Raw genomic sequence first — 24846 nt, 5'->3', positions numbered from 1 at the left:
ATAGTCGTTTTGCATACCCCCTATGATACTTTGCATTTGTTCTCGCTGTTCATCTACATAATTCTTAAGAGATTGTAGCTCGTTAGTATTACTTACATTGGGGATATCTGGTGTGGATCGGAGCGAAGCTAGATCCGTCGCCCGATGTTGGACGACCTTGTTGTTCCTGTCCACTTTGAAGTTGGCCAAGAACTTTGTTTTTGCCTCCTAGATCATCTGCTCCTTGTGCTCCTCGAACTGGAGCTGTTCATCAGCCGACAAGGTCTCCCAAGTCGGCTCTATGATGTTGCTAGGGGAAATATCAGAGCTATCTCTTGAACCGGCCATTGAGGGCCGATTTGATGAGTCTATATTTGTTTTCCCCAGCGGAGTCGCCAAAAGTATGTTGACGCCTTTTTGGAGCGCCAAACACTCAACAAGAACCGTGGCGGTGCCCTCTGCACAGGGGCGGACGGTCCGCGCGCAGGGGCCGGACGGTCCGCGGCCTGGTGCGAGGCGCGGCGATGCTCTCTGCACAGGGGCAGACGGTCCGCGCGCAGGGGCCGGATGGCTCGCGGCCTGGTGCAAAGCTAGGGCTCCTGCCTGACGGCCGGACGGTCCGCGCCCTGGGGCCGGACGGTCCGCGCGTACGCAGGGGCGGCGGAAGATCGCCGGCGGTGCCTGGATCTCGCTCCCAGGGGGGACCCCGTCAGGGAGGAGAGATCCTAGGAGTTGTCTAGGCTCGGGCCGGTCGACCTAGACTCCTCTAATCGACGTAGAGTCGAAGAGAAGCGGAGAATTTGGGGATCGAGAGGCTAAACTAGAACTAGACTAGAACTACTCCTAATTGTACTGGAAATAAATGCGAAATAGAAGTTGTATTGATTCGATTGCTGATTACAAATCGGTCGTATACCTCTCTATTTATAGAGGAGGGGGGCTGGACCCTTTACACAACTGAATTCCGAGCTAATTCCGCGAATCTAGCTAACAACCGTAGCACAAAACTCGGAACCCTAATCTACTCTGCGCACGCGCGGACCGTCCGGCCTACGGGCGCGGACTGTCCGGCCTCAGGGCCGGACCGTCCGCACGCTCAATTTGGTGTCAAACACTAACCAAACTAGATAGATAATCTGTTGGAGTGGAGATGTTATAAATAGAGTGTAATCTTTATAAAAAGGTAAATAGAGAGTCAAATAAAGAACCAAAAATAGTCTCTTGGAGATACTCTTAGCCTTCAAAAGGAGCGTTGAGGCCTTGAAGGACTTTGGAACTGCCACCTGGCCCCAGGGTCGACGAGAGGCATGGCGACCACTAGGATCCATCTATGGCTATAAAGGCCTGATTAGTTCAGCTAGTTATGGAGAAAATTTGACTATCGTGGATTATTATATACTGAGAAAGGTAAAAGGATTCATTAGGTTTAGGATTTAGAAAGTGACGGATTCCTTCTATCGTGACGATTTGACCGATTGTGTTTTCACGTTAATTTTAGATAATTTTCATCAAAACGATTCTATAGAAGCAGACTGAAAAGTTACTAGTGTTTGACAGCAGTTTCTAATGGTCAGAATTAATAAAAAAAAAGCTGAAATGAACAGACCCAAAGTAGACCGGTTCAAACATCAATCTATGTCTATAAAGTAGACCGGTGCAGACGTCAAGTCAAGTCCAGATTGGATCAAAATTGGATCGCAAATTGTTTGGCGCATGGCACTATTAGACGTATCGGATCGAGGTTTTTGGGCTTTTCAAGTTTTAGTTTTGGATCAGGTTTTTCAAGTTATCTTTTAAATCAAAATTATAGTCCGTGTTTGATCTGTATAAATTATTACGGATCAAAAACTATGATCAATACCTATCAGTTTGATCCGTATAAATTATACATATCAGTTGTATTAGGGCCCGTTCGCTTATACAGAAATAAACTCGGATTCGTTCCAGCTCATCAAAATCTATATAAATTAGAGAAATAATCCGGCTAGAAATCAATCCGGAGCTTCAATCCCTGAAAACCGAACAGGGCCTTCGGATCTGGGCCTTATCGGATCTGAGTCATGATGGTCGAACTCAGGTCAGGGCTGTGACGGGGGAACGGGTGACGGTGGATCTAGGGTCGAGGGTGGCGCTGGCGCGAGGGTTCAGAGTCAGGGCTGCAGCGTTACAGTTCTTCAGATCACGTTGTTAGTACCTCCCTCAACCTGACACTGACCATGAATGCCTTTTAGTTCCAAAAAAAAGAATCTAAGGGTTAGTTTGGAAACACCATTTTTCCAAAAAAAATTAGTTTATTCTCCTTTAAAAAATAGAAATCCCTTGGAAAAATGAAGTTACCAAACTAGCCCTAAATGGGGAAACTCCAATGGTCCAAAACTAGTACCAATCAATACAGGACCAGTGTGTTAGTATTTGTGTAAATACATGCTTACTGCCGCGTCCACCCAAAGTCCTAGTGTTACCGATGAACAACAACTGTTACACAAACATGAAAATGGGCGGTGGAGCACCGTTTCTTGGGTTACGAGCAAGGCTGCAGTGTCCTGTTCGATATCTGTTTTTTCGTTCGCAATCAATCAGGCGCTCGGAGCTGAGCTGGGTATCTTGAATTGCTTCTTCACGTAATGTGATGCCTCTGAATCATTTCTGTGACACAGGACCCTAAGGAGGGTTTTGGAGTCCGCTCCAAATTTGCTCTTGCCACCTTGAGTAACTTCTCGTAGGTCATCAATGAGCACGCGGGTCTGCAGAAATATGATGCACAATAACATGTGATGTTATACAGATAACATTAAGGTATATACAGATTTCCTTGAACATGAAGGATAGCTATGTATCATTGTATATTAAGAACAAAAAGGGGAAAGAACCCTTACAAACACACGCACTCACACCACAGAGAGAGACTCCTAGTGGCTGCTATTAGGCACAGGGGCAAGGAGAAATAAAATGCCCCTAACCTGGTCAAATCCCCAAAAATGTAATTCCTCCCTAGCGAGGGGCAAGGTCAGCTAGGCTAAAAGAGCTCACATGAGTGAGAATACTGCCATACTGGGCTAGTGAGCCCTACGGGTTTTTAGTCCGCTAGAATGAAATTATAACCGTTAGAGTGTGTTCCTATATGTATCCGTAGACGTACTGGCACCACTGTTGAGCTACCGGTTCATTAGGGTTAGGGTTTACCCTGGATCTCTATATATATGTAACCACCTCCTATGCAATACAACAAGCATTCACATTTACATTCTCTTACATGGTATCGGCTAGGTATTTCCTCCCTCCCTCAGCCGCCGACCAGCTCTGCCCCGACCACCGACCACCTGCTTCCGTGCCACCGTCCCCGAGAGCCTCATGCTTCCCTCGCGGACGCCCTCATCCCAGCCACCTCTCCCACCACGCATAGCAGCGCGGCCGCTGCTCCCCTCCCTCCCGCTCAGCCGCCTCCGCACGCTCGTCCTCGGCGGCCGCCACGGTCGCGCCCTCCCCTCCGTAGACCGCCGCGCACGATGGTCCCCCTGGCACGACTGTCCCATCCGCCCCCACCTCCAGCGATGGCAGCGGCGCCCTCCCTCAGCCGGCGCTCGCGCCCTGGGCACCACAATAGCGACGCCTCCCTCGTTCAGTCGCGTCGCCGCGGGATCCGGCGAACCACGCGCCTGGACACCGTGTCGTCCCCCTCTGGCAAATGCCTTGATCTGAACAACTGGCAACGGGTTACTGAAGATCTCCGCATATTATTCCAGGGACTGCGATGAAAAACATTCATAACCAATACCTTCAGCTCAAGCCTGCATAATGATCTTGGATCGTCTTTGCGGAGGGAGCGCAGGGATAGGCTCCACACCAACACATGCAACCCTTCTACTGCGCCGAGAAGTTGATCTCAGTGTATGCCGTCCGGCGCGCCTCTTGGTAGGTCGTGGCCTCGGAAGAACGCCCCCAACTTCCTTAGACATTTTAGCGATGAATTCCTTTGTTGGGCTTCTGGCGGGCAACCGAGCATTGAAGACTGAGGAACTGGCCCTACATTGACTTGTGCGCTGACGATGACGTGAATACACCATGAAACTGTGTGCAACCTCCAGAACCAAATCATCCCCGAGAACCACTAGTCTAGAACCTTTTATTGACACAAAAAGAGCTCGACGTAGATCCAGTTCCGACTGCGCCAAATCAGGGGAGAACTCCACTATGCATCTCGGAAGAGGTTCGTCGGAGATGATCACCGACTGCCTTGGGGGAGAGAGACCAACTTGAGCTTCACCTGAGCCATTCTCCCGATCATAAGTAGACTGACTGGTAGAACCCTGACGTTGCTTGTTACGCTTTCGACGCCTCCTGCCCCACTATCCACCGAAGGGGCCTCAGCATCCATCCTCGATGTTGAATTTGACGTTGCTGGGGCACCCGCGGTTGACGACGCCTCCACCAGGTTATTGGCTGAGATTGGCCGCCATACCTTGCGCAACACCGCACGGACGAGCTATTCTCTTTCCAAGATAGACGATTCCACGCCGAACATCTGCCAGACTCTTCGCTCCAGCCTTCTTAAATAGTCGATCCCAGACTGGAAGTCGTGAGCCTTCATTGGCAGCATCACAAGATGTGAAGCACTCCGAGACACGGTGTCGTAATTGCAAGCAATTGAAGCATCAAGGAGGAAGACGGCATCTGGTGGCACAATGGTAAGTAGACAAACAGTTGAAGCACTTTCCTCGGAGATCGTGAGGGACCATTTGACAAGGAGCTCACTCAACAACCTTTCGTCTACGCTCAACCAACCACAGTCATCTGCGTCAGATCCTCGACAAACTGGAACCAAAGCAGAACAAACATCTTCGCATTGTAGCACAATCCTCATCGGGGAAGTCCGAACAGTGATCGGCTCTAGACTACGATGTTCATGTGCTGTCGAGAGCATGATATCACGGTAGGGCGTAGGATGGGAATCCACTGCTGCACCATCAAAATCCACATTCGCAGAGGGGGTAGCGGAGACCCCATCCAAAAGAGCAGGTGATGGGCTACGGGAAAGCTCTTTCCAATGATCAGTCTTCGAGCGACCTCTAGGAACAAGAGGCTTGGCCAGCAATGACAAGGAGGGGGTAGAGCCAAGCAGTCCAGAAGGGGGTAAGAGGGGCGACTGAGCGTCCGTGGGGGTGGCCGTCCAGGACGGAGTGGCCATCGGCGGGGGGCTGGGGAGAGGTGGAATGCCTGACTGGGAGGGGAGACGAAGAGGCCCTCTCATATGTTGATACTATTCCATACTTTGATTGCAAAGTTATCAGCTTCCACATCTTGTAGGCCACTCTCTTTTTTTTCTGGAACGGGCAGGAGAGTTGCGCATCATTATGTTAAGAAGAAAAAGAAGGTCCAAAGTAGACCAAATACAGGGAACAAAGAGGACCACCAAACGGTGGCAAAAAAAACTACAAAACGACCTCCAAAGGAGACAGACTGCTAAAGGAACTCTCCCCACTATATCCCAGAAATGGGAGCCGTTAGGAGAGAGACTCTTAGCCCCTGCCATCTCCCACGGCTCCAATTCCTCCTTAGCTTTCCTAATGGCCGAAGCAACATCAGGAGTGAGCATCTAAAAAACGCAGCTGTTCCTGTGGTTCCAAAGTGTCCAGAACCCAGGATGATAAGGGAATTGAGCCCTTCCGCAGCAATGCCCTACAACTGACAGAGGCCTTCTTCAACCAATCCATGGTGCTCCTATCGCAGAGTGAGGCCCTGTAGATTGACCTGCCCAAGCCATCTGTACCAGAATTGTCTAGAAAAAACACACCCCACCAACAAGTGATCAATATCTTCAAATTCTTGATCACAAAGAGGGAAACAGTAGGGTGTGGGAGTCCCCGTTTCTGCAGCCTATCAGCAGTCCAACATCTTTTGTGAGCCACAAGCCACATGAAAAATTTACATTTCGTAGGAGGCCACGAATGCCAGATTCTCTCGCAAGGCTCAAACTGAGTAGATCCCAAAAAAAGGCTCTCATAGGCAGCCTTGGCTGAGTATTTACCACTGTTTGCCAGCCTGAAAATGTGAGTATCCCCTTTCTCCGGCTGCAGCTCCACTGAACGCAAGGCATCCCAAAGAGTGAGGAACTCTGCTATAACTCCAACAGATAAACTACCCTGGATATCCGAAATCCATCTCCTGTCCATGAGGGCCTCTTGCACATTTCTACTAATCTTGTAGGCCACTCTCAACGTAGGTAATCTCAATAACTCGAGATAGTCCTCTATTCGCAGTGCCACTCTCAACATAGGTAATCTTAATAACTCGAGAAGGTCCTCTATTCCCAGTGTCATTTGAACCGAGATGGAAGTGGCCTTTGCATAAGAATGAAGGGCACCAAACTCATTAGACCAAGGCTGATCCAGAAAGGTGTCCTCCCAGAGACTGATTCCGCCTGATTGGTTCACAGTCGTCGCGCAGCTAGCTCGCGTGCAACCAGGCTGGCTAGATACAGCGATTTCTGGCGTACAAGCGGACACAGACAGATAACCTCAAAATAACTTATTTTGCATCCACTCGTGCAGCCCGCGTCTCCCACGTGCAAGTAACCAAACAAATACTCAAACAAAGTCAACACGCGGAGTGGCCCAGAATAAGACTACGTGGGCAACCAATTAGGCGGATTGTGTCTCCCACTCCAACGTGTCATAGAGCAATACCCCTAAGAGCAAGGTTAATGATATAGCCCATAGCGGGCTTTATGAGGTGAGATATCCCACCTTGTCCCTGTCCTACCCCCAAACTAAAACCTTGTTCTATGCTACATTAGCATATAGATATTACATAGGAATTTTCATTTTCTAAAAGCTATGACAACACATGAGCACCTGATTAGTGAGAACATAATCCAAACTTTACCTCTTGCTTGATCAGATTTATTACAGGACGTACACGCGAGACTAAGTTTTCAACAGTTCCACGAGGCAGTCCATCTCCACCAGAAACAAAAAATTCCTACAGCAAGCACATGAATAATTAGATCACAGTTAATTGTTTGGTCAATAAAGACAACAGTGTCCAATCCTGTCAAAGCATTTTTTTTCTCGAACACGCAAGGGAGCTGCATATCTTTGTATCATAGGGAAAGAGAGTGGTCCGTACAAGAATCCCCCTTACCTGGACCAAGGTAAGACAGGGAAAAACAAAACCAGAAAAAAATTGAATGGAGTATGATCAAACAAACATGTCAAGGCATGGTACTCCATTCCAAATTATATGCCATTTTAAGTCTGTATAAGTCAAACAACTCATATTTTGACTAAGTTCTTAGAAAAAAAAATACATTGGCATGTATTGATTCAAATAAATACAGTGCAAAACATATATTTGATCAAAAGTTCAAAACTGAAATGAAACTAAATGGATGCCATAGGTGTTGTATTTCTATAAGTTCAGTCAAATTAAGAAAAGTTCATCCAACCATATATATACTCCGGTTGCATCATATGTGATAATGTTAGAGCTCCTGTGTTTATGGGCCTGGCCTCCTGTGTTTATGGGCCTGGCCCACTAGGGTTACATATGTTCCTGTACACTTGCAGCTAGGGTGACTACTGCATTCTATTGTATTACATGGTACCAGAGCCTAGGTTTTCCTTTTTTTCCTCCTCTGCCCTCCCCTACAGCCGCCGCCGCCCCCCCACCCCTACTGCCGCCGCCGCCCCACCATGGCGGGCCGGCCGCCGCCTCCTCCCTACCCCTCAGGCGTCGGCGAGTCTTTCCCTCCCCTTTCCTCTCTCCTACCGTGCCGCCCTCGCCGCGCCCCCGACAGCCGTTTCCCCCATGGTCGGCACGTCGCCGGGCTTCACTGCGCCGTCGGGCTTCACCGCGCCCATGGCGGCCCTCTTCCCCGCCGCCGGACCCCGCGGCCGGCGGGCTGCCGGGCCCTGCCACCACTTCGGCGGCCCTCCCCCCTGCGGCAGGAGCGCCGTCGAGCACCGTCGTGTCCCTGCAGGCCCTCCACTACGTGGTCAGCGCGCCGACAGCACTCCCCACGCCACCTGCGTGCCCCATCGCCGCTTCCGGCACACCGCCGGGGCACGCCTTTGTCATCACCGTTGCGCTGCCCCCTACTGTCGAGCCACCTCCGCCCGCGCCAACCCAATCTGCCACCCTCGCGGCCGCCCCTGGCCCCGACGGATCTTGGTCGGCTCCTGCGCTCTCCCTACTGGATGCCGCCCTGCTTCGCTCCCAACTGCTGGCGTCGGGTTATCCACATGTCCCGCTCGACACCACTGGCGCGGCCCCCGTGCGTGGCTGCGCCCTGCCGCTGACTGTCTACAGCCAACCGTCCACCATCACCTCCGCCCTGCGAGCTCCCTCGGATGACGTTGTTGCTCTTCTCGCCGCCACTCGAGCAGCCGTTACGGCTGCTCGCCAGCGGGCCCAGGACACCGCCCGTGCACTTGAGCAGGAGCAGGCGGTGCTCGACGCCATCGTGCGCCAGTACGCCGAGACCTACCGTCGTCTCGCTGGCAAGGGAGTCTCGGATGGCTCCCCCACGTCCGCTCGCCACCGCGCCGACACCTTCGAGCCCGCGCCTACCCCGGCCTCAACCCTCTGCGCTTCCCTTCACGCTCAGGCGGCGGCCCTCACCAGCATCCGGGCAACAGTCACCGATGTTCTTGCGCCGAACTCCACTCAGTACCCCCGGTGGCACGACCAAGTCCTGCAGACCCTCCGTCGCTACGCCCTCGCCGATCACGTCCTCTCCGCAGTCCCTGACCCGTCGGAGGATTGGCTTCTGATGGGCGAGATGGTGCTTTCCTGGATCCACGGCACCCTCACGACCGAACTTCAGGACATCGTTCGCGTGCCGGACGATACTGCTCACCGGATCTGGGTGCACTTGAGGCTCAGTTCCTCGGACACCGCCAGACTCGGATCCTGTACCTCGAGACCGCCTTCCGCCAGCTTGCTCAGGGCGATCTCTCTGTGGACGAGTATTGTCGTCAGATGAAGACGATGGCGGACACTCTCCTCACCCTCGGGGCCCCCATCACCGACGAGTGTCTCGAGCTCAACCTCCTCCGAGGCTTGAGCCCTCGCTTCGATCGTGTGACGCCCATTCTTACCCGCATGAACCCTTTCCAACCTTTGCGGAGACCAAGAACGATCTGCTTCTCGAGGAGCTTCGCCTCTCCGCTACTGCCATCGCCGCTCCCGCCACGGTGCTCCTCGGGCTGCCCCCTATGCCTCCGGGAGGGGTTCCTCTTCTCCGCACTCTGGTCCCCCGCCGCTTGGAGCTCTTCGGCAGCCTCCTGGCTCCGGGGGGGGGGGTCGCGGCCGTGGTCGCAAGAGTGGACGCAGTGGCACGCCGGGCGGCCGAGGCAGCTCCCAGTGGCCCTCTTTTTACAATCCGTGGACTGGCACCATTCACATGTGGCCCAGGCCGTCCGCGGGTGCCTCGGCCCCTCGCCCCGCCACCCCTCAGCGGATCTTCTTTGCCGCTCATCCTCCGGCAGCGCCCTCGGCACCTCCTCAGCCTCAGCAGGGGCTCCTCCCCCTTCCGGAACCTCCGGCCCAGCCCGTGTGGGGGCCCTGGACTAATGGGTGGGACACGCAGTCTCTCGCCAACTCCTCCACGATGACGATGGCCCCACCCACCTCGGTCTCTAACTTGGTGGCTGACTCCGGTGCCTCCTACCACACCACCCCGGACGCAGGTATTCTGTCTTCCACCTCTCCCCCCCCCACCCTTCCCTTCCTTCTTCCATCGTGGTTGGAAACGGCTCTGCCCTTCCCGTCACCTCAGTAGGTGACGCGGTCCTTCTCGGTCCTTTCCGTTTATCCAACGTTCTTGTAGCCCCTCACATCATTCAAAATTTTCTTTTCGTCCGTCAGTTCACTACTGACAACTCTTGTTCCATGGAATTTGACTCGTTTGGTCTTTCTGTGAAGGATCTTGCCACCAGGACCCTTCTCGCTCGGTGTGACAGCCCCAGGCCGCTCTACACACTTCGCATGCCTGCTTCCCCTACATCGACCTCTGCCCCACATGTTCTTGCAGGGGCCACCTCTTCTGTCACTTGGCATCGTCGTCTCGGTCACCCCGGTCGCGATGTGATGTCCAAGCTCTCCAGCAGCACCTCTGGTTCAGGTTGTAGGGGATCTTTTGAGCACCTCTGTCATGCTTGTCAGTTAGGTCGCCATGTTAGGCTCCCATTCCCCACCTCTTCTAGAGCAGCATGCACTTTTGATCTGATACATTGTGATGTATGGACATCTCCTGTAATCAGCATTTCTGGTTCTAAGTATTATTTACTCATTCTCGATGACTTCTCCCATTATCTGTGGACTTTTCCTTAACGTCAGAAGTCTGACACTTTTCCCACCCTGTCTCACTTCTTCGTCTATGTCTCCACTCAGTTTGGTCGCACCATCCGGAGCATCCAGTGTGACAACGGGCGCGAGTTTTATAACGATGTGTCACGTGACTTCTTCCTCTCTCGCGTCGTCCACCTCCGCATGTCATGCCCCTACACGTTTCCTCAGAACGACCGCGCTGAGCGTATGATTCGCACGACGAACGATGTCGTGCGATCTCTTCTTTTCCAGGCTTCTCTTCCCACTCATTACTGGGCTGAGGCCCTCGCCACTGCCACCTACCTCCTCAACCGTCTCCCCACCAAGGCGGTTGCCCACCCCACTCCTTACTTCGCTCTCTTCGGGATCCATCCCTCTTACGACCATCTTCGTGTCTTCGGGTGCGCTTGCTACCCCAATCTCGCATCCACTGCTCCTCATAAGCTCGCCCCTCGCTCCACTCGTTGTGTCTTCCTCGGCTACTCACCCGACCATAAGGGGTATCAGTGCCTTGACCTCACCTCCCACAGAGTCCTCATCTCTCGTCATGTCGTTTTCGATGAGTCGGATTTCGCCTTTTCCTCCTCTCACGCTGCTTCTCTCACCGAGCTCGACATGTTCCTCGACCCCGACCCTGTGTCCCCCACCATCATACCCTCCTTACCCACGGGTCGTCCACTTCCCCGCCTCGCGCGGTCCTGCCTGCGACGCCCTCCCCCGCACAGCCCCGTGCGACCTCGGCGCTTCCTAAGTAGCTTAATGCGGCCCTGCCTGCGCCGCCCACCCCGCACAGCCGCGTGCGGCCTCGGCGTCCCCTGTGTCGCCTCGCGCGGCCCTGCCTGTGTCGCCCACCTCCGCACTGCCACGTGCGGCCTCGGCATCCTCGGCGCCGCCCTCCTCCGCACTGCCACGTGCGACCTCGTCGTCCCCTCTATCGCCTCGTGTGGCCCCACCGTCTCCCGCACCGCCTCGTGCGGCACCGGCGCCTTCTGCACCATCCCACGCCGCTTCGTCGTCTCGCTACACCGATCCCATCCAGACGTATCAGCGTCGTGGTCGACGCGGTACCCCGGCTCGCTCTCGCGCCGCGGCCCCGACCTATCACCCCGTCGTCGTCCACCGGGATCCTCGACACATCCACTCGATGGTCACCCGGCACGCGGTCGGTGTCCTTCGGCCACCTGATCGCCTGATTCTCTTCGCGACCTCTTCTTCTGCTCTTCCGCTGATGCCCACGACTGTCCGTGGTGCGCTTGCCGACCCACAGTGGCAACGCGCCATGGAAGCAGAGTACGCGGCTCTCCAGGCTAATCACACCTGGGACCTGATGCCTTCTCCCCCTGGCGCCAACGTGGTCACCGGGAAATGGATCTTCAAGCTGAAGCTGCACGCCGACAGGTCCCTGGAGCGGTACAAGGCCCGTTATGTCCTCCGGGGCTTCACCCAGCGCCCTCGACTACGACGAGACCTTCAGCCCGGTGGTCAAGCCTGCCACCATCCGGACTGTTCCGACTCTGGCACTGTCCAGGGACTGGCCAGACCACCAACTCGACGTGACGAACGCCTTCCTCCACGGCACCCTGACAGAGACGGTCTACTGCACCCAGCCCATTGGGTTTGTCGACCCTGCTCACCCCGACATGGTCTGCAAGCTCAACAAGTCCCTCTACGGCCTCAAGCAGGCCCCCCGAGCTTGGTACAGTCGCTTCGCCACCTTCTTGTGTTCGCAGGGTTTCGTCGAGGCCAAGTCGGACATGTCCTTGTTCATCCTCCGTCGCGGTTCAGATACAGCGTACCTCCTTCTCTATGTCAACGACATCGTCCTCACCGCTTCCTCCCCTGAGCTTCTGCGTCGCATCATCTCCTGTCTCCAGCAGGAGTTTGCGATTAAGGGCCTAGGGGCGCTCCACCACTTCCTAGGGGTCACCGTCGAGCGCCGTCCCCAGGGCATGTTTCTCCACCAGCGGCAGTACACCGTCGACATCCTTGAACGCGTTGGCATGGCTGACTGCAAGCCTTGCGCGACCCCGGTGGATACGCAAGGCAAACTTTCTGTCGTCGGCCCCCTAGTCGTCGATCCCACCGGCTATCGGAGTATTGCCGGGGCCCTTCAGTACCTCATCTTCACCAGGCCCGACATCGCCTACGCCATCCAGCAAGTGTGCCTCCCATGCACGACCCTCGGGAGCCGCATCTCACCGCGATGAAGCGCATCCTACCGTACTTGCGGGGCACTCTCGACTTCGGGCTCCTTCTACGCCGGTCCTCAACCACGGAACTTCGCGTCTACACCGATGCCGACTGGGCGGGCTGTCCAGACACGCGTCGGTCCACCTCGGGCTACGATGTGTTCCTCGGCAACAGCCTCATCTCCTGGTCGTCGAAGCGCCAGCCGATTCTCCCGCTCCAGCGCCGAGGCCGAGTACCGCGCCGTAGCCAACGGCGTGGCCGAGGCGGCTTGGCTCCGTCAGCTACTACACGAGCTCCACAGTCCGCTGGCCACGAGCACCCTCGTCTTTTGCGACAACGTCAGCGTCGTCTACCTCTCCACCAACCCCGTCCAACACCAGCGCACGAAGCATGTCAAGATTGATCTTCACTTCGTCCACGAACGGGTCGCCTGTGGCGCTGTTCGCGTTCTTCACGTCCCGACCACCTCCCAGTTCGCCGACGTCTTCACCAAGGGGCTCTCGTCGGTGGTGTTCACGGAGTTTCGATCCAGCCTCAACATCTGCAGTGGCTAGAGTTTCGACTGCGGGGGGTGGGGTGTTAGAGCTCCTGTGTTTATGGGCCTAGCCCACTAGGGTTACATATATTCCTGTACACCTGCAGCTAGGGTGACTACTGCATTCTATTGTATTACAGATAATTATGTAGCTCAAAGCGGTGAATTGAAAAAAAAAATTATTTTTCTAAGGTGACACCATAGTATGTGGTTAATATGCTGCTGGAAGTTTGCATAGATTATTTGAACATCTTAGAGAGTTTACATAAAAAAAACTTGAAACTATATTGTTCTAAATCTTGTCGAGAGCTACAATTTTCAGTAAAATTATTATACCCATCCGACCTCGTATGATAAATATATGAATTCTCTAACGTGACAAGCCCTGGCACATTCTTAATATGTTGTTCAAAGTTTGTATTGACTTTTGAAGCATCTAGGACTGCAAATAAAAACTCAAAAATAGGAAGTTGTAGACCTCATCTAGTGTTACAATTTTTGTAACAAAACATCTCCAGCCAACGGTTTATGAAAAAGATATGATTTTCCTCAGATTTATCCTAGCCATGCCAGTCCAGGTGGCATGGCAATTCTGTTTTGCCACGCCAACAGGAATGGCATGGCAAGCTTTCCGTGTGGAATATGCGCCAATAGACCCTTCCTACTCCAGCATGACATAACTTGCTGTGCCAATGCATGTGACACAAAGTGATTTGTCACGTCACGCAGATTGGCGCAGACAAGGGTTATAAATAAAAAAATAAAAAAGTGGGTGGGGTTATTTTTAAAATTTAATTTTAAAAGGGGTTACAAATATAAAAGGTCCGATAAACACCCATCTAGCATAAAATGGAACCACTATTCTGATGTCCCTTAAGAAAATAAATAAATTACAGCAAAGCAGGCAATATGATTCTGTAAATGATATAACCTTCAGGGTTTCAAGATCTTCCTCCAATAAAGCTGCATCATTTGGAGAGAAGACACGTGTAGAACCTCCATCCAGTATCACACGAAGGAAGCCATCCTACCAGTCAAGAGAGCTTCAAGAACATAGTCCAGACTGTTATGAAACCCTGTCCTAAAACTAGTAGCTAAAGTGATTACCAGGCATGCTTGCAGAAGCCCTGTAACCACACGATCCCTCAGTTGTTCCACAATGACATCACAAAGTTGATTAAGGACCTGAAAATAAGCTGTAACATAAATAAGGAGCACCATAGTTCAAGAGAAATTAATGTGCCCCTAGGTTTTTAATGTAACAGTAACAGCTTATGGTTGCACTTTGATCTAAATGCCAGATAGAACTCAGAGTAAGAAAATCATGTTATCGTTCCTCTTTAGCAACAGAATGAGAAACATACAACATGTTATCGTTCCTCTTTAGCAACAGAATGAGAAACATACAAATATGGACACATGTCACACATCATTGCATGTTCACAGTTAAATATGATCTTTAACATGCTTGGGGATGCAGTCACATGACATACCCATAAATTGTTCAGGTTAAACACAAACATGTTGTTTTGCATGCTTACCAGTTTGAAAGAAAAAACAGAGAAAATGAATTCCTTGAAAAGCTAGTCGGTAGATTTTCCATATTATGTAACGTACCAAATCAAGCACTTCAGTTATGGTGTCCAATCGAGCTTGAGCAACACCATTTCTGTATAAATTCTCAACAAATGGCTGCTGCAGGTCCCAGAATATAACCTTTGTCCCTGCGTAAGAAAAGGAAAGAAAAAGGTTCAAATTTTAATAGCAATAAGTTTCTACCAAAACATTGCCTCTATATATTTCCTTACCAGTAAATTCACAGAGACGATCAATAGCAGTATTGATTTCTTTTCTGCTGCCATCAAATTGATTCTTCTGATTAGGGACGGCACTCTTTGACTTTTCACTTTTTCGTCCTGGCAAATAAATTACAAGCATATATATTGGCTTTAATCTACAAGAATTGGACTAGGAAGATGTAATACCCAAATTTGTAAAAGCATAAGAACTAAGATTATTCTCCCTATATGTGTTGCCTTTACTCATTGGTACATGTGAATAACCACATTGAAAAGTGAATAATTAACAAGTGGCACATAAACAACCTGTGCATCATGCTGGATCTTACCTTGTGTGCATTTAGTGATGATATAAAAATATGGTAAACAAAAAAATAGATATCCTTAAACTTACTACTGTTAACTATACAAATACAGTGTAAATGATGAGCCATCAAGTTTGAATTCAAACTTGAATTCAATTGGATTTGAAAATGAAGAAAATAGAAAGAAAAAGATAAAAGAAAAAGAATTAAAAGCCAGCTGGGCCTCGGATCCCTAATCTGGCCCAATAACATTTTCATCCGCGCGGCCCTGATTCAATCCCACACGCGCGCGCTGGGGTATCTCACCGGTTGGTGGGCCCGACGCGTCAGGACTTCCTGCTTCCCACCTCGCGCGGCCATGTTCCACTGATTGGCGGGACCCACGCGGTCAGAGTCTTCCTCTCCGCATAGTTCGCGTTCGGGCGTTACAACGAACACGCGCGGATCGATCGGGGAGCTGGGGACGGAGTCTTCCGCGCGCCCCGGGGTATAAGGACCCACGCGCCGCACCTCCCCTGCCCTATTTCATCACCGAGACGACCAGGGCACAGCTCCGCTACGCGAATCGCGAGGAGGGTCGCTTACGGGTGTTCTGTCACCGCGAGCTCGACGTCGGATCGCTCTTCGCCGCCACCTCGGTCGGTCTTGGAGAGTGCGGAGGCTTAATCAAGTTGTGGCGGAAGTATCCGCGGCATCGGTGTGGAAGGGGTGTCTACAGAGGCCACGGAATTCCTCACCGGAGACCCGCGGACGCGCAACCTCGGGGTCGTGCCGCCATTACCTCAAATCCGAGGTAAAATCAACTCCCTACGCTCTGTATTACTCTCCTCTACGTCTAGCTCAGCTCGGAATTAGGTTTGGGGGGCTGGAACACGGGAATTGGGCCGCCGGCCATGGCCTCCGCCGTAGGCGCGGGGCGGCGCCGCCGTCTCGGGTGCTCGGGGTAGGGGATAGATCGCCAGCCGTTGATCTGGCGGCCAACAGTTGAGATTAGAATCTGCGTACCGTTTCACTCAGGGTGATCATGGCCATTAGATTTGGATCGTAGGGTTCACGATTGATTATGACGTAGATTCATGTGGGCCGTGCGATTGAAATCCGAGGGCCCGCATTCCATACCGCTTCAATATGAACCGTGATCTAATCTGGATTGTTTAAATTGAATCGGACGGCCAGGGTCGTTGGATACCCCTTCGCCGGGTCGTTTTGCAAAAGAGCCCTCGAATTTTAAGGGATTCAACCCGCAGTCCACTGGGACTGTTCGCGGGGTCTTGGGAACACTTGCACCGAGACACCTGGGTTTTCTAGAATTTGAGGCCCAGGCCAGAGAATTATAAAATCAGAGAAAACTTATTAGAAAAAGGATTTTTAGTGTGAAAATAAATCATAGAACTTGTTTAATATGTAGAAAATGCATATGAACTCCAAATTGATCCATTCCAGTTCCAAAGTTTTTATAATATTATTGTCTATCACTTAGAGTCTCTGTTTTGTCATGAAAACAATTAGAAAATCAATTTCTCATTTAATCCCATTTCAAGCACATTAAACCTTAGAAAATCCATAACTAAAAATATACAACTCCAAATTTAATGATTCCAATTCCTGTGATCTTATTTTAATGTCTAGTTTATTACTATAGATTTTATTTGCATGTTTGATGTGATGTTAATTTATGCTATGCTATGTGTGTATTGTATTGATGCGAATAGACGAGCAAGCCACTATGGAATCTGAGGTTCAGCAAGTAGAGATAGCTGAGCAGGAGCTCATCGAAGGCAAGTTGTGCCCTTGATCACTTCTTTTTACCCACTCATGTTCTAATTAATCATAATGATCTGCATAGGTTAATTTTGATGGGTCCTAATAGGATACCCTAGTTTGATTATCTTTATACCTTGTTACCACTGAACTTTTTGGGTAGTACTTGCTAGTGCTTTATGTGGTTTTGGGTATGAAGATACATTACTCATGATTATACTTTTGTTATCCGGTGTTATTTATCATTCATGATAAGATCATTATGTTAATTGGAACATGGAGAACCACCCGGGAAAACAGTGCTACCACAAGGGTTTAATGGGACGCCCTTGGCTGATTAACTAGGAAAGCTAGTGGAGGGCTACCTTACCCGAAAGGGGCAAGGGCAGTAGGGGAGTGGTCAGTGTAGGGAGGCCCTCGGGAGGATTTTGCTGCGATGGCGGTCCTGCAAGGGATTCCTGCATTGGAGCTTCCTATAAACTGTAGCGGGTAGTCTGAAGCTAGTGGAACTTTGTAAAGGCCTCGTAGTGGTACCCTGCCTCGCTTCCTTGGTAGAGGTGTATGGGGTCTGATCAACTCCGTGGCAAATGGGTAACACGACTTGTGGGTAAAGATGCGCAACCTCTGCAGAGTGTAAAACTGGTATACTAGCCGTGCTCACGGTCATGAGCGGCTCGGACACTCACATGATTAAATTATGGAACTTAAACTCAATTTGTCATATGCATTGCATCGCAGGTGAGGTTGTTACTTTTGTTCTACTACTTAATTGGGCTGGTATTTACTTATACTTAGTAATTGCTAATAAAATTTTGACCAACTTTAAAAGCAATGCTCAGCTCTAACCATCCTCTTTGGTAAGCCTTACACTTCACGTGAGCTCCCACCTTTGGCGAGTTCATGCACATTATTCCCCACAACTTGTTGAGCGATGAACGTATGTGAGCTCACTCTTGCTGTCTCACACCCCCCCACAGGTCAAGAACAGGTACCACAGGATGAGGCGCATGAAGGATGCTGTGGCAAGTTCGTGAGAGGTCTAGGTCGTCGTCTCCCAGTCAACTTTGGGTTGCTGGATCGTTTCCTCATATGATGTAATTATTTAATTATTTTTGTACAGAACTCCTGTTATATATAGTAAAGATGTGACATTCGATCCTGTGCCACTATGCATCATATGTGAGAGACTTGGTCCCAGCACACCTGGTGATTATGTTCGCGCCGGCCCGGGTCTTGGTGCCCCGAAATCCGGGTGTGACAGAAGATCAAGTAATTTTGGGAAGTTAACTATCAATAGATAAAAGGGCAGAAATGGTGCAGTGGCGAGAACCAGTGGCGTAGCTAGAATTTCTTCGTGAGGTATGCCATTAGAACTTTTTATAAATAATTTAATATAATATATAACAATTTAGTATATAGTTCAAAATATAAAGATAAAAATAGCATATAACACTATAGATTTAACATTTAAGTCTATAAATGTATATATTAGAATGCAAATATAATATATATCAGTATTTTTTATATGGATCTTGGTGGACTGGTGATCCGGTGGCCCGGCTTAGGATATGCTGTGGCCCACCCGGACCACCCACTGTCTACGCCACTGGCGAGAACTGTCTCACTGAGTCACTAGGTCATGGGTTCGAAACAGTCTCGATGCATTTGCCGGGGAAAAGACTTCCCTTGATTTATCCCTTCCCCAGACCCCATGGGAGCCTCCAGCACTAGTCTGCCCCTTTTTTTAACTATCAAGAGATAAATTGCATGAAACTACTAGAAAGAGAACTTACTGATGTTAGTGTTTTCACTTTTCTTCCGAGCCCACCTCTCATTAATGCTGTCCTCCAACTTACTCAACTGGCTGATACCGTACTGCATAAAAAAGTGCTTCTGGTTAGAAAGCTCAAACAAATACGAAACTTAGGCCCTGTTTGGTGCTGTTCCAAGGGGCTCCGGCTCTGGTTCCTAAAGCACTGTGCAACGCTGTTTGTCTGTAGCATGCTGTGGCTGGGAGAAAAATGTCTCTGGCTCCAGCAAAAATGAACTGGAAAAAGGAGGAGCTGCATATTTGGGGCTTCTCCCAACTCCGCTACAGTATTGCTGCAGGGAAGGAGCTCAGGAGGTGCCCTTCCAAACATGATCTTAACACAATAGACAGGAAAAGCATTTGAAAAAACTAAAAGGATGCTGCGTGATCCATTGATGTAAATCCTGGCAAAAGCAGAGCACTATAGACACCATGATAGAATATTAGGCTTCAGAACACTCAACTGTAGATAGAAACTATTTTTTTCTCGAAAGGCGCAGGAGAACTGCGCTCCATTATATTAAGAGGGAAACAAGGTCAAAAGAAGACCAGATACAAGGACTTCCTTACGGAGGTCGAAAACTCAAAAACCAAAAAAAGATCCATCTAGCAAACTAAGCTACACTTCTGACCAAAGAAACCTTCTCCCCTGGAAGGCTGGAACTAAGCGTCAGGGGAGGAGGCCGCCAAGAAGGAGAGGCTTTTGGCCCCAGCCATTTCCCACAACAATATCTCTTCCCTAGCTAAACTAAGAGCTAGAGAAACATTGGGGGTCCAACCCTCAAAGATACATTTGTTGTGATGATTCCAGATGATCCAAGCCCCCAAGGCGATGAGAGAATTTAGCCCCTTGATAGGTCTGTTGACAGCCCATGAAACTTCTTCCCAACATAACATGGAGGGCAAACCTGGCTGTGGGGCGAGCAGTTGCAGCCCCAATTGTCTCAGCAGCTTGAACCAGAACTCTCTTGAGAAAACACAAGCTACTAAAAGATGGCCCAAAGTTTCAGCTTCTTGGTCACATAATGGACACTTGGATGGGTGGTCAAGACCTCTTTTAGCAAGTCTGTCAGCAGTCCAACACCTCTTTTGAGCTGCAAGCCAGAGGAAACATCTGCATTTTGGTGGGGCCCAGGTTTTCCACACCCTAAGGTAGTGGACAAAAGAAGTTGATCCTACAAAGAGACCCTCATATGCAGATTTCGCTGAATAAATACCATCTGAGGCTATGCTGGACACATGTTTGTGAAATCCCTTGTTGTAGCACTACATCAGATAGAATATCCCATAGCTGAATATATTCCACTAAGACTTCAACAGTTAAGGCTCCCTTGATGTCTGAGATCCATCTTCTATTCAGTAAGGCCTCTTGGACTGTTCTCCATTTAGCAATCCTCCTTGGTATGGTTTGGAATAATCTAGGAACAATATCGCTGATTTTTGCCCCGAAAGCCACTTATCTATCCAAAACAAGGTATTGGCCTCATTTCCCACCTCCGAGATCAGAACAGTGGAGAAGAAAGCCCTCGCTTTATAGGGAACTTGAATCGGTAGGTTAGCTCAAGGACGCCTAGGGTCGGTCTTATGCAGCCATAGCCATCTCATACGAAGCGCCCAGCTCAACTCATGTAAGCTGGAAATACCCAAACCTCTCAGCTTATGGGGCCTGCACACTCTTCCAGAAACTAAATTACTAGGAAGTCAATCACAGCAGCCCCAAAAGAAGTGTGCAATGATCCTAATTATCTCGTAATTTTGGTGCCTTGGAAGGTATGGAAACATTGTATTGCTTGTGTATTTGAAAGCATGAGGCCAGACCTCTGGTGCTCAGCAGGGGCCTTCAAGATCTGAGAACTTGTGAGTTGTGACTAGGTTGTAACCTCCGGGAATTTAAGCTCCAGATAATGTGGGCCGTCTATTTTTCTGTTTTCTGTGGTGTGACAGTATGCTGAAGGATCTGTAGGGTGGGTGGGTGTGGTGTCTGGGTGTGATTGGGGTAGGGTCTTTTTCTGACTTGTATAATTGTTTCCTTCTATTACAAGGTACACACAAACACAATACGCTAACACCCCCTGCAATCGCAACTCTACCCTACACAGATGTTGACACCGTCTACCTCCTCTACGTGACGACATCGTGCTCACGACGTCTAGTGCCGCCCTCCTCTAACAGACGATCGTCGCCCTGCAACACGAGTTCGCGATAGACCTCGATCCTCTCCACCACTTCCTCGGAGTCATCTTGGAGTGCCACCCCTAAGGACTCTTCCTTCACCAGCTCCAGTACGCCATCAACATTCTTAAGCTAGTTGGTATGTCCGATTGCAAGCCCTACTCCATGTCTGTTGACACTCAGGTAAAGGTCTCCGACGACGATGGTGCCCCGGTCGACGACGTGACTGCCTACCGAAGCCTTGTCGGGGTTCCACAATACCTCATCTTCACCCGACCCGACATCGCGTACGCAGTCCAGTAGGTATGCCTTCACATGCACAGCCCGCGGGAGCCCCACTCACCGCTGCCAAGCAGATTCTTCGCTACATCCACGACACCCTCGACTACGACCTTCTTCGGCCCTCTCCGACCTCTGAGTTGGTCGTCTGCACCGACGTTGATTGGGTCGGCTGCCCCGACGTGCATCGGTCCACCTCTGGCTACACCGTGTTTCTAGGTGCCAGCCTCGTCTCCTGGTCCTCAAAGCGGCAGCCTGTCGTCCCCCGCTCCAGCGTTGAGGCCGAGTAGCGAGTATCGCGTTGTGGCCAACGGCGTGGCCGAGGCGTCCCGACTCCGTCAACTGCTCTAGGAGATCCATAGCCCCCTCGCGTGTGACACATCATCTACTGCGACAACGTCAGCGCGGTCTACCTCTCCTCCAACCTCATGCAGCACCAACGCATGAAGCATGTGGAGATCGATCTACACTTCATCCGTGAGCGTGTCGGCGCCGACAATGTACGTGTCCTCTGCATACCGACAACTTCGCAGTTCGCCGACATCTTCACCAAGGGGCTCCCCAGTCTAAACATCGATAATGCCTAGAGTTGTGACTGCGGGGAGTGTTAGACATGTGTGTGTCTTAACTGTAATGGGTTTAGGCCCAACCCATATACTATTTCATCTATTAATATAGCAGCCCAACCCTTGTTAGGGTTAGGGTTTCTATTCAATCCAATACTTGGATCATGTAAAATCTCAGGAACAGATGTGTTTGAAGGGGTTCCTCCTCCCTTGGCAGCTGCCCAGTTGTTCTTTAAAGAACAGTTGTAGCATTGGTCTTTCGTTAGTGCCCGAAAGCTTAAGAAGTTTTTTCTGGTGGGGGGTATTGGTTGGCCTTTTTCTGGTTGGTTCATGCTACACAGTAAGGGCTAGTTTGGGAATCCCGTTTTTCCAAGGGATTTCTATTTTCCCAAGGGAAATTAGTTCATTTTCCCTTGGGAAAATAGAAATCCCTTGGGAAAATGTAGTTCCCAAACTAGCCCTAAAGGTGTTTAGCTTATATATATTTTTCTTGCAACGACTTCATACTTCCTAGAGATCGTAACATGGTTGCCTTGTACGAGGTTTCTACCCCTTTATCTCTCTTTAATAGTTTAATATAAAGATATGAAGCTCTCCTACATGTTCAGGAGGTAAACACTTTGAAGCCTGCAACACAAATTTACAGGACTGTGTCTGCAGTCCCAGTGCCGACCACTCCAAAATGCCCAGGAACTAATTATAAATAATCATGAGCTATGGCAATAAGAGACTCACATATAGACTGTTAAGACGAACACAAAGCTTTGGCATTGTAAGCTGAGTAATTTCGCTAGCTTTCCTCTCATCAACTGTTCTAACTTCTTGGACCTCTTTTTTTACAAAAGCCTTGATTCCAAGCTCCTTTTTATATCGAGTAAGAACAGGAATAGGCGGAGCTAAATCTTCTTTATCAACTGCAAACAGAAAAAAAGCCATTGTCACTTGATAGCTAGACAAATGAAGATACTGTTAAATAGAAAAGAAGTTAGCAAAATGAGACAAATATTTCTCTATTCTTATACTGAAAAGTAGGTGCCTATACTTGTACAGTATACATTATCGAGCAGGCATCCACAAGAAAATATCTGCCTTAGATATCAAGAAGCTTTAAAGAAAAGAACATGATCATGCAAACCTAGGGGTGCAGTAACCAGCTGTGTATAAACTTGGAATGCCTTGTCAAGACCACGGCATAGACTATTTAATTCTCCATCTCGCATAGGAACCTTAAATGCAAAAAATTGATCTGCAGTCTGCAATAGTTCGAAAGAATCAGCATTTTGCTCTTTAGAGATAGGTAGGTGGGAAGCAGATTATAAACAGCTCAGTTAAATCACCAAAAAAATTGATACAGCAGCTGAGTTATATGTAATATGCTGTATCACAAGAATTAAAGCTACGAAGGAAAGAGCATGGAGAAATATTCATGGAGTGTAGGTACAGCAACTGTAACAAACTCATCATTGTCCCATGTTAATTATTGGTACTTATATTGCACCTAAAAAATAGAGAGTAAAGCCTACAAATTTGGTTGGAGCACTCGGCACCAATTTGCTTGGGACACTATCTTGACACCCTCGGTACAATTTAAATGTTAAATTACATGGCATTTGTTCCCTTTTCTTAATGAAATGACAAATTGCATCATTGCACATGTGTGAAAGGACCACTCATAAAATCAGTAGACAGTATGTAGTAAAAAGAAGTAAATAAGGAAACATATAGAATGATGTTCAAAGATGATTTCATGGGCTCTGCAAGCTAAATGGCCGTGGTTGGAAAAAACAGACCCTAACAAACCTTGGCATGGGCTAAACTTTCCTATACCAAAACAAGTCAGGAACTTCTTTGCATCATCGATTATTTCTGTGATTGGAAATGGGACCAATACTTTATTTTGGTCGGATAGATGGTTAGATGGTGGTTGCGTCAAGGACATTGCTCCCGCAGTTGCCACTAAGGTGGGTAAGAGCGCTCTTTCCACTAGAACTGTGGCCCATGCTGTTGAAAACTGGGGGTGGGTCAGTGACATCGAGACCCCTCTTCCTTTGATTGGGGTGCAACAATTCTTGCAACTATGGGATGCTATAAGAAGAGTGGTGTTAACTCAAGAAGTTGATAGGCATGTGTGGCTGCGTACCTCCTCTGACCAGTTCACTTCCAAGTCATGTTACAAGGCCCTTTTCATGGTATCCATTACCTTCGAGCCATGGGAGTATGGGAGAGGCCGTGGAAGTCTTGGGCTCCTCCAAAATGCAAATATCTCCTATGGTTGGCAATACGAAATAAGTGTTGGACATATGATAGACTGGATTGGAGAGGTTTGGACCACGCAGAGTCTTGTCCATTATGTGACCAGGGGCAGGAAACCGTCCAACATCTCCTATGCACATGCATTTTTGCAAGATAGTTTTGGCATATCATCCTTTCACCCTTGGGGTTTGGTAATCCCTCTCCGTCAAGTGATGAGATCTCTTTTGCAGAATGGTGGAGAAAGGTGTGTAAGAAGGTGCACAGAAGCAAGAGAAAGGGTATGAACAACATCATCATTCTGGACCCTGGTGCCTTTGGATTCACCGTAACAAGGCAGTCTTCAATGCAGAGAATCCTTTCTTAAGCACAGTTCGAAGTGTTTTTTTAGAGGAATTGGTGTGTTGGAGTAAGGCTGGAGCTAAACATATTGAGAATTTAGGCCTAGAGGTTGCCCTTAATATGGTCAGGGCGTAATGTTTGTAGAGAGTGGGGTCTGCCTGCAGTTTTATCGCTGTAGCCAGCAAGAGTGGAGGCTGCAGTGTTGTTTTTCTTGAATACGCAGGAGATCTGCGTATTTTTGTATTAAGAAGAGAAAAGGGGTGAAACCCCAAAAAAACACGAACAGCAGACTTACAGACACAAATACACCACTCTTAAAACAACTCCTCTAGATGGAAAGAAGAGAGAGCTTTAGCGCCAGCCAAACGCCAGCACAACATCTCTTCCCATGCAGCCGAGAGGGCGATCACAACACTCGGGCTACAGCCATCAAACACACACCTATTTCTATGCTTCCAAATGGACCACGCACCCAAAATGACCAGCGAGTTGAAACCCTTCGACAAAGGCTTGCCCACCATCTCAGCAC

The 24846-nt window shown here is 49.6% G+C and overlaps 1 protein-coding gene across 2 annotated transcripts in view; it reads right to left on the bottom strand.

Moving 5' to 3' along the window:
• Nucleotides 1–2250: 2250 nt before the first annotated feature.
• Nucleotides 2251–24846, bottom strand: part of LOC103630192 (uncharacterized) — a 40117-nt gene continuing 17521 nt past the window's right edge. For both annotated transcript variants that reach the window (XM_008651269.3, XM_008651270.2), the window contains 9 exons: nt 22861–22978; nt 22461–22639; nt 18692–18773; nt 14842–14949; nt 14651–14757; nt 14141–14218; nt 13965–14060; nt 6862–6957; nt 2251–2723 (listed from right to left, as the gene is read on the bottom strand). In XM_008651269.3, the coding sequence (XP_008649491.1) occupies nt 2556–2723; nt 6862–6957; nt 13965–14060; nt 14141–14218; nt 14651–14757; nt 14842–14949; nt 18692–18773; nt 22461–22639; nt 22861–22978 (1032 nt within the window). In that variant the 3' untranslated portion in view covers nt 2251–2555. The remainder of the gene's footprint in view (nt 2724–6861; nt 6958–13964; nt 14061–14140; nt 14219–14650; nt 14758–14841; nt 14950–18691; nt 18774–22460; nt 22640–22860; nt 22979–24846) is intronic.

The sequence above is a fragment of the Zea mays genome, chromosome 6, assembly GCF_902167145.1.
Source record: "Zea mays cultivar B73 chromosome 6, Zm-B73-REFERENCE-NAM-5.0, whole genome shotgun sequence".
Lineage (NCBI taxonomy): Eukaryota > Viridiplantae > Streptophyta > Magnoliopsida > Poales > Poaceae > Zea > Zea mays.
This window is presented reverse-complemented; position numbering and strand designations above follow the sequence as displayed.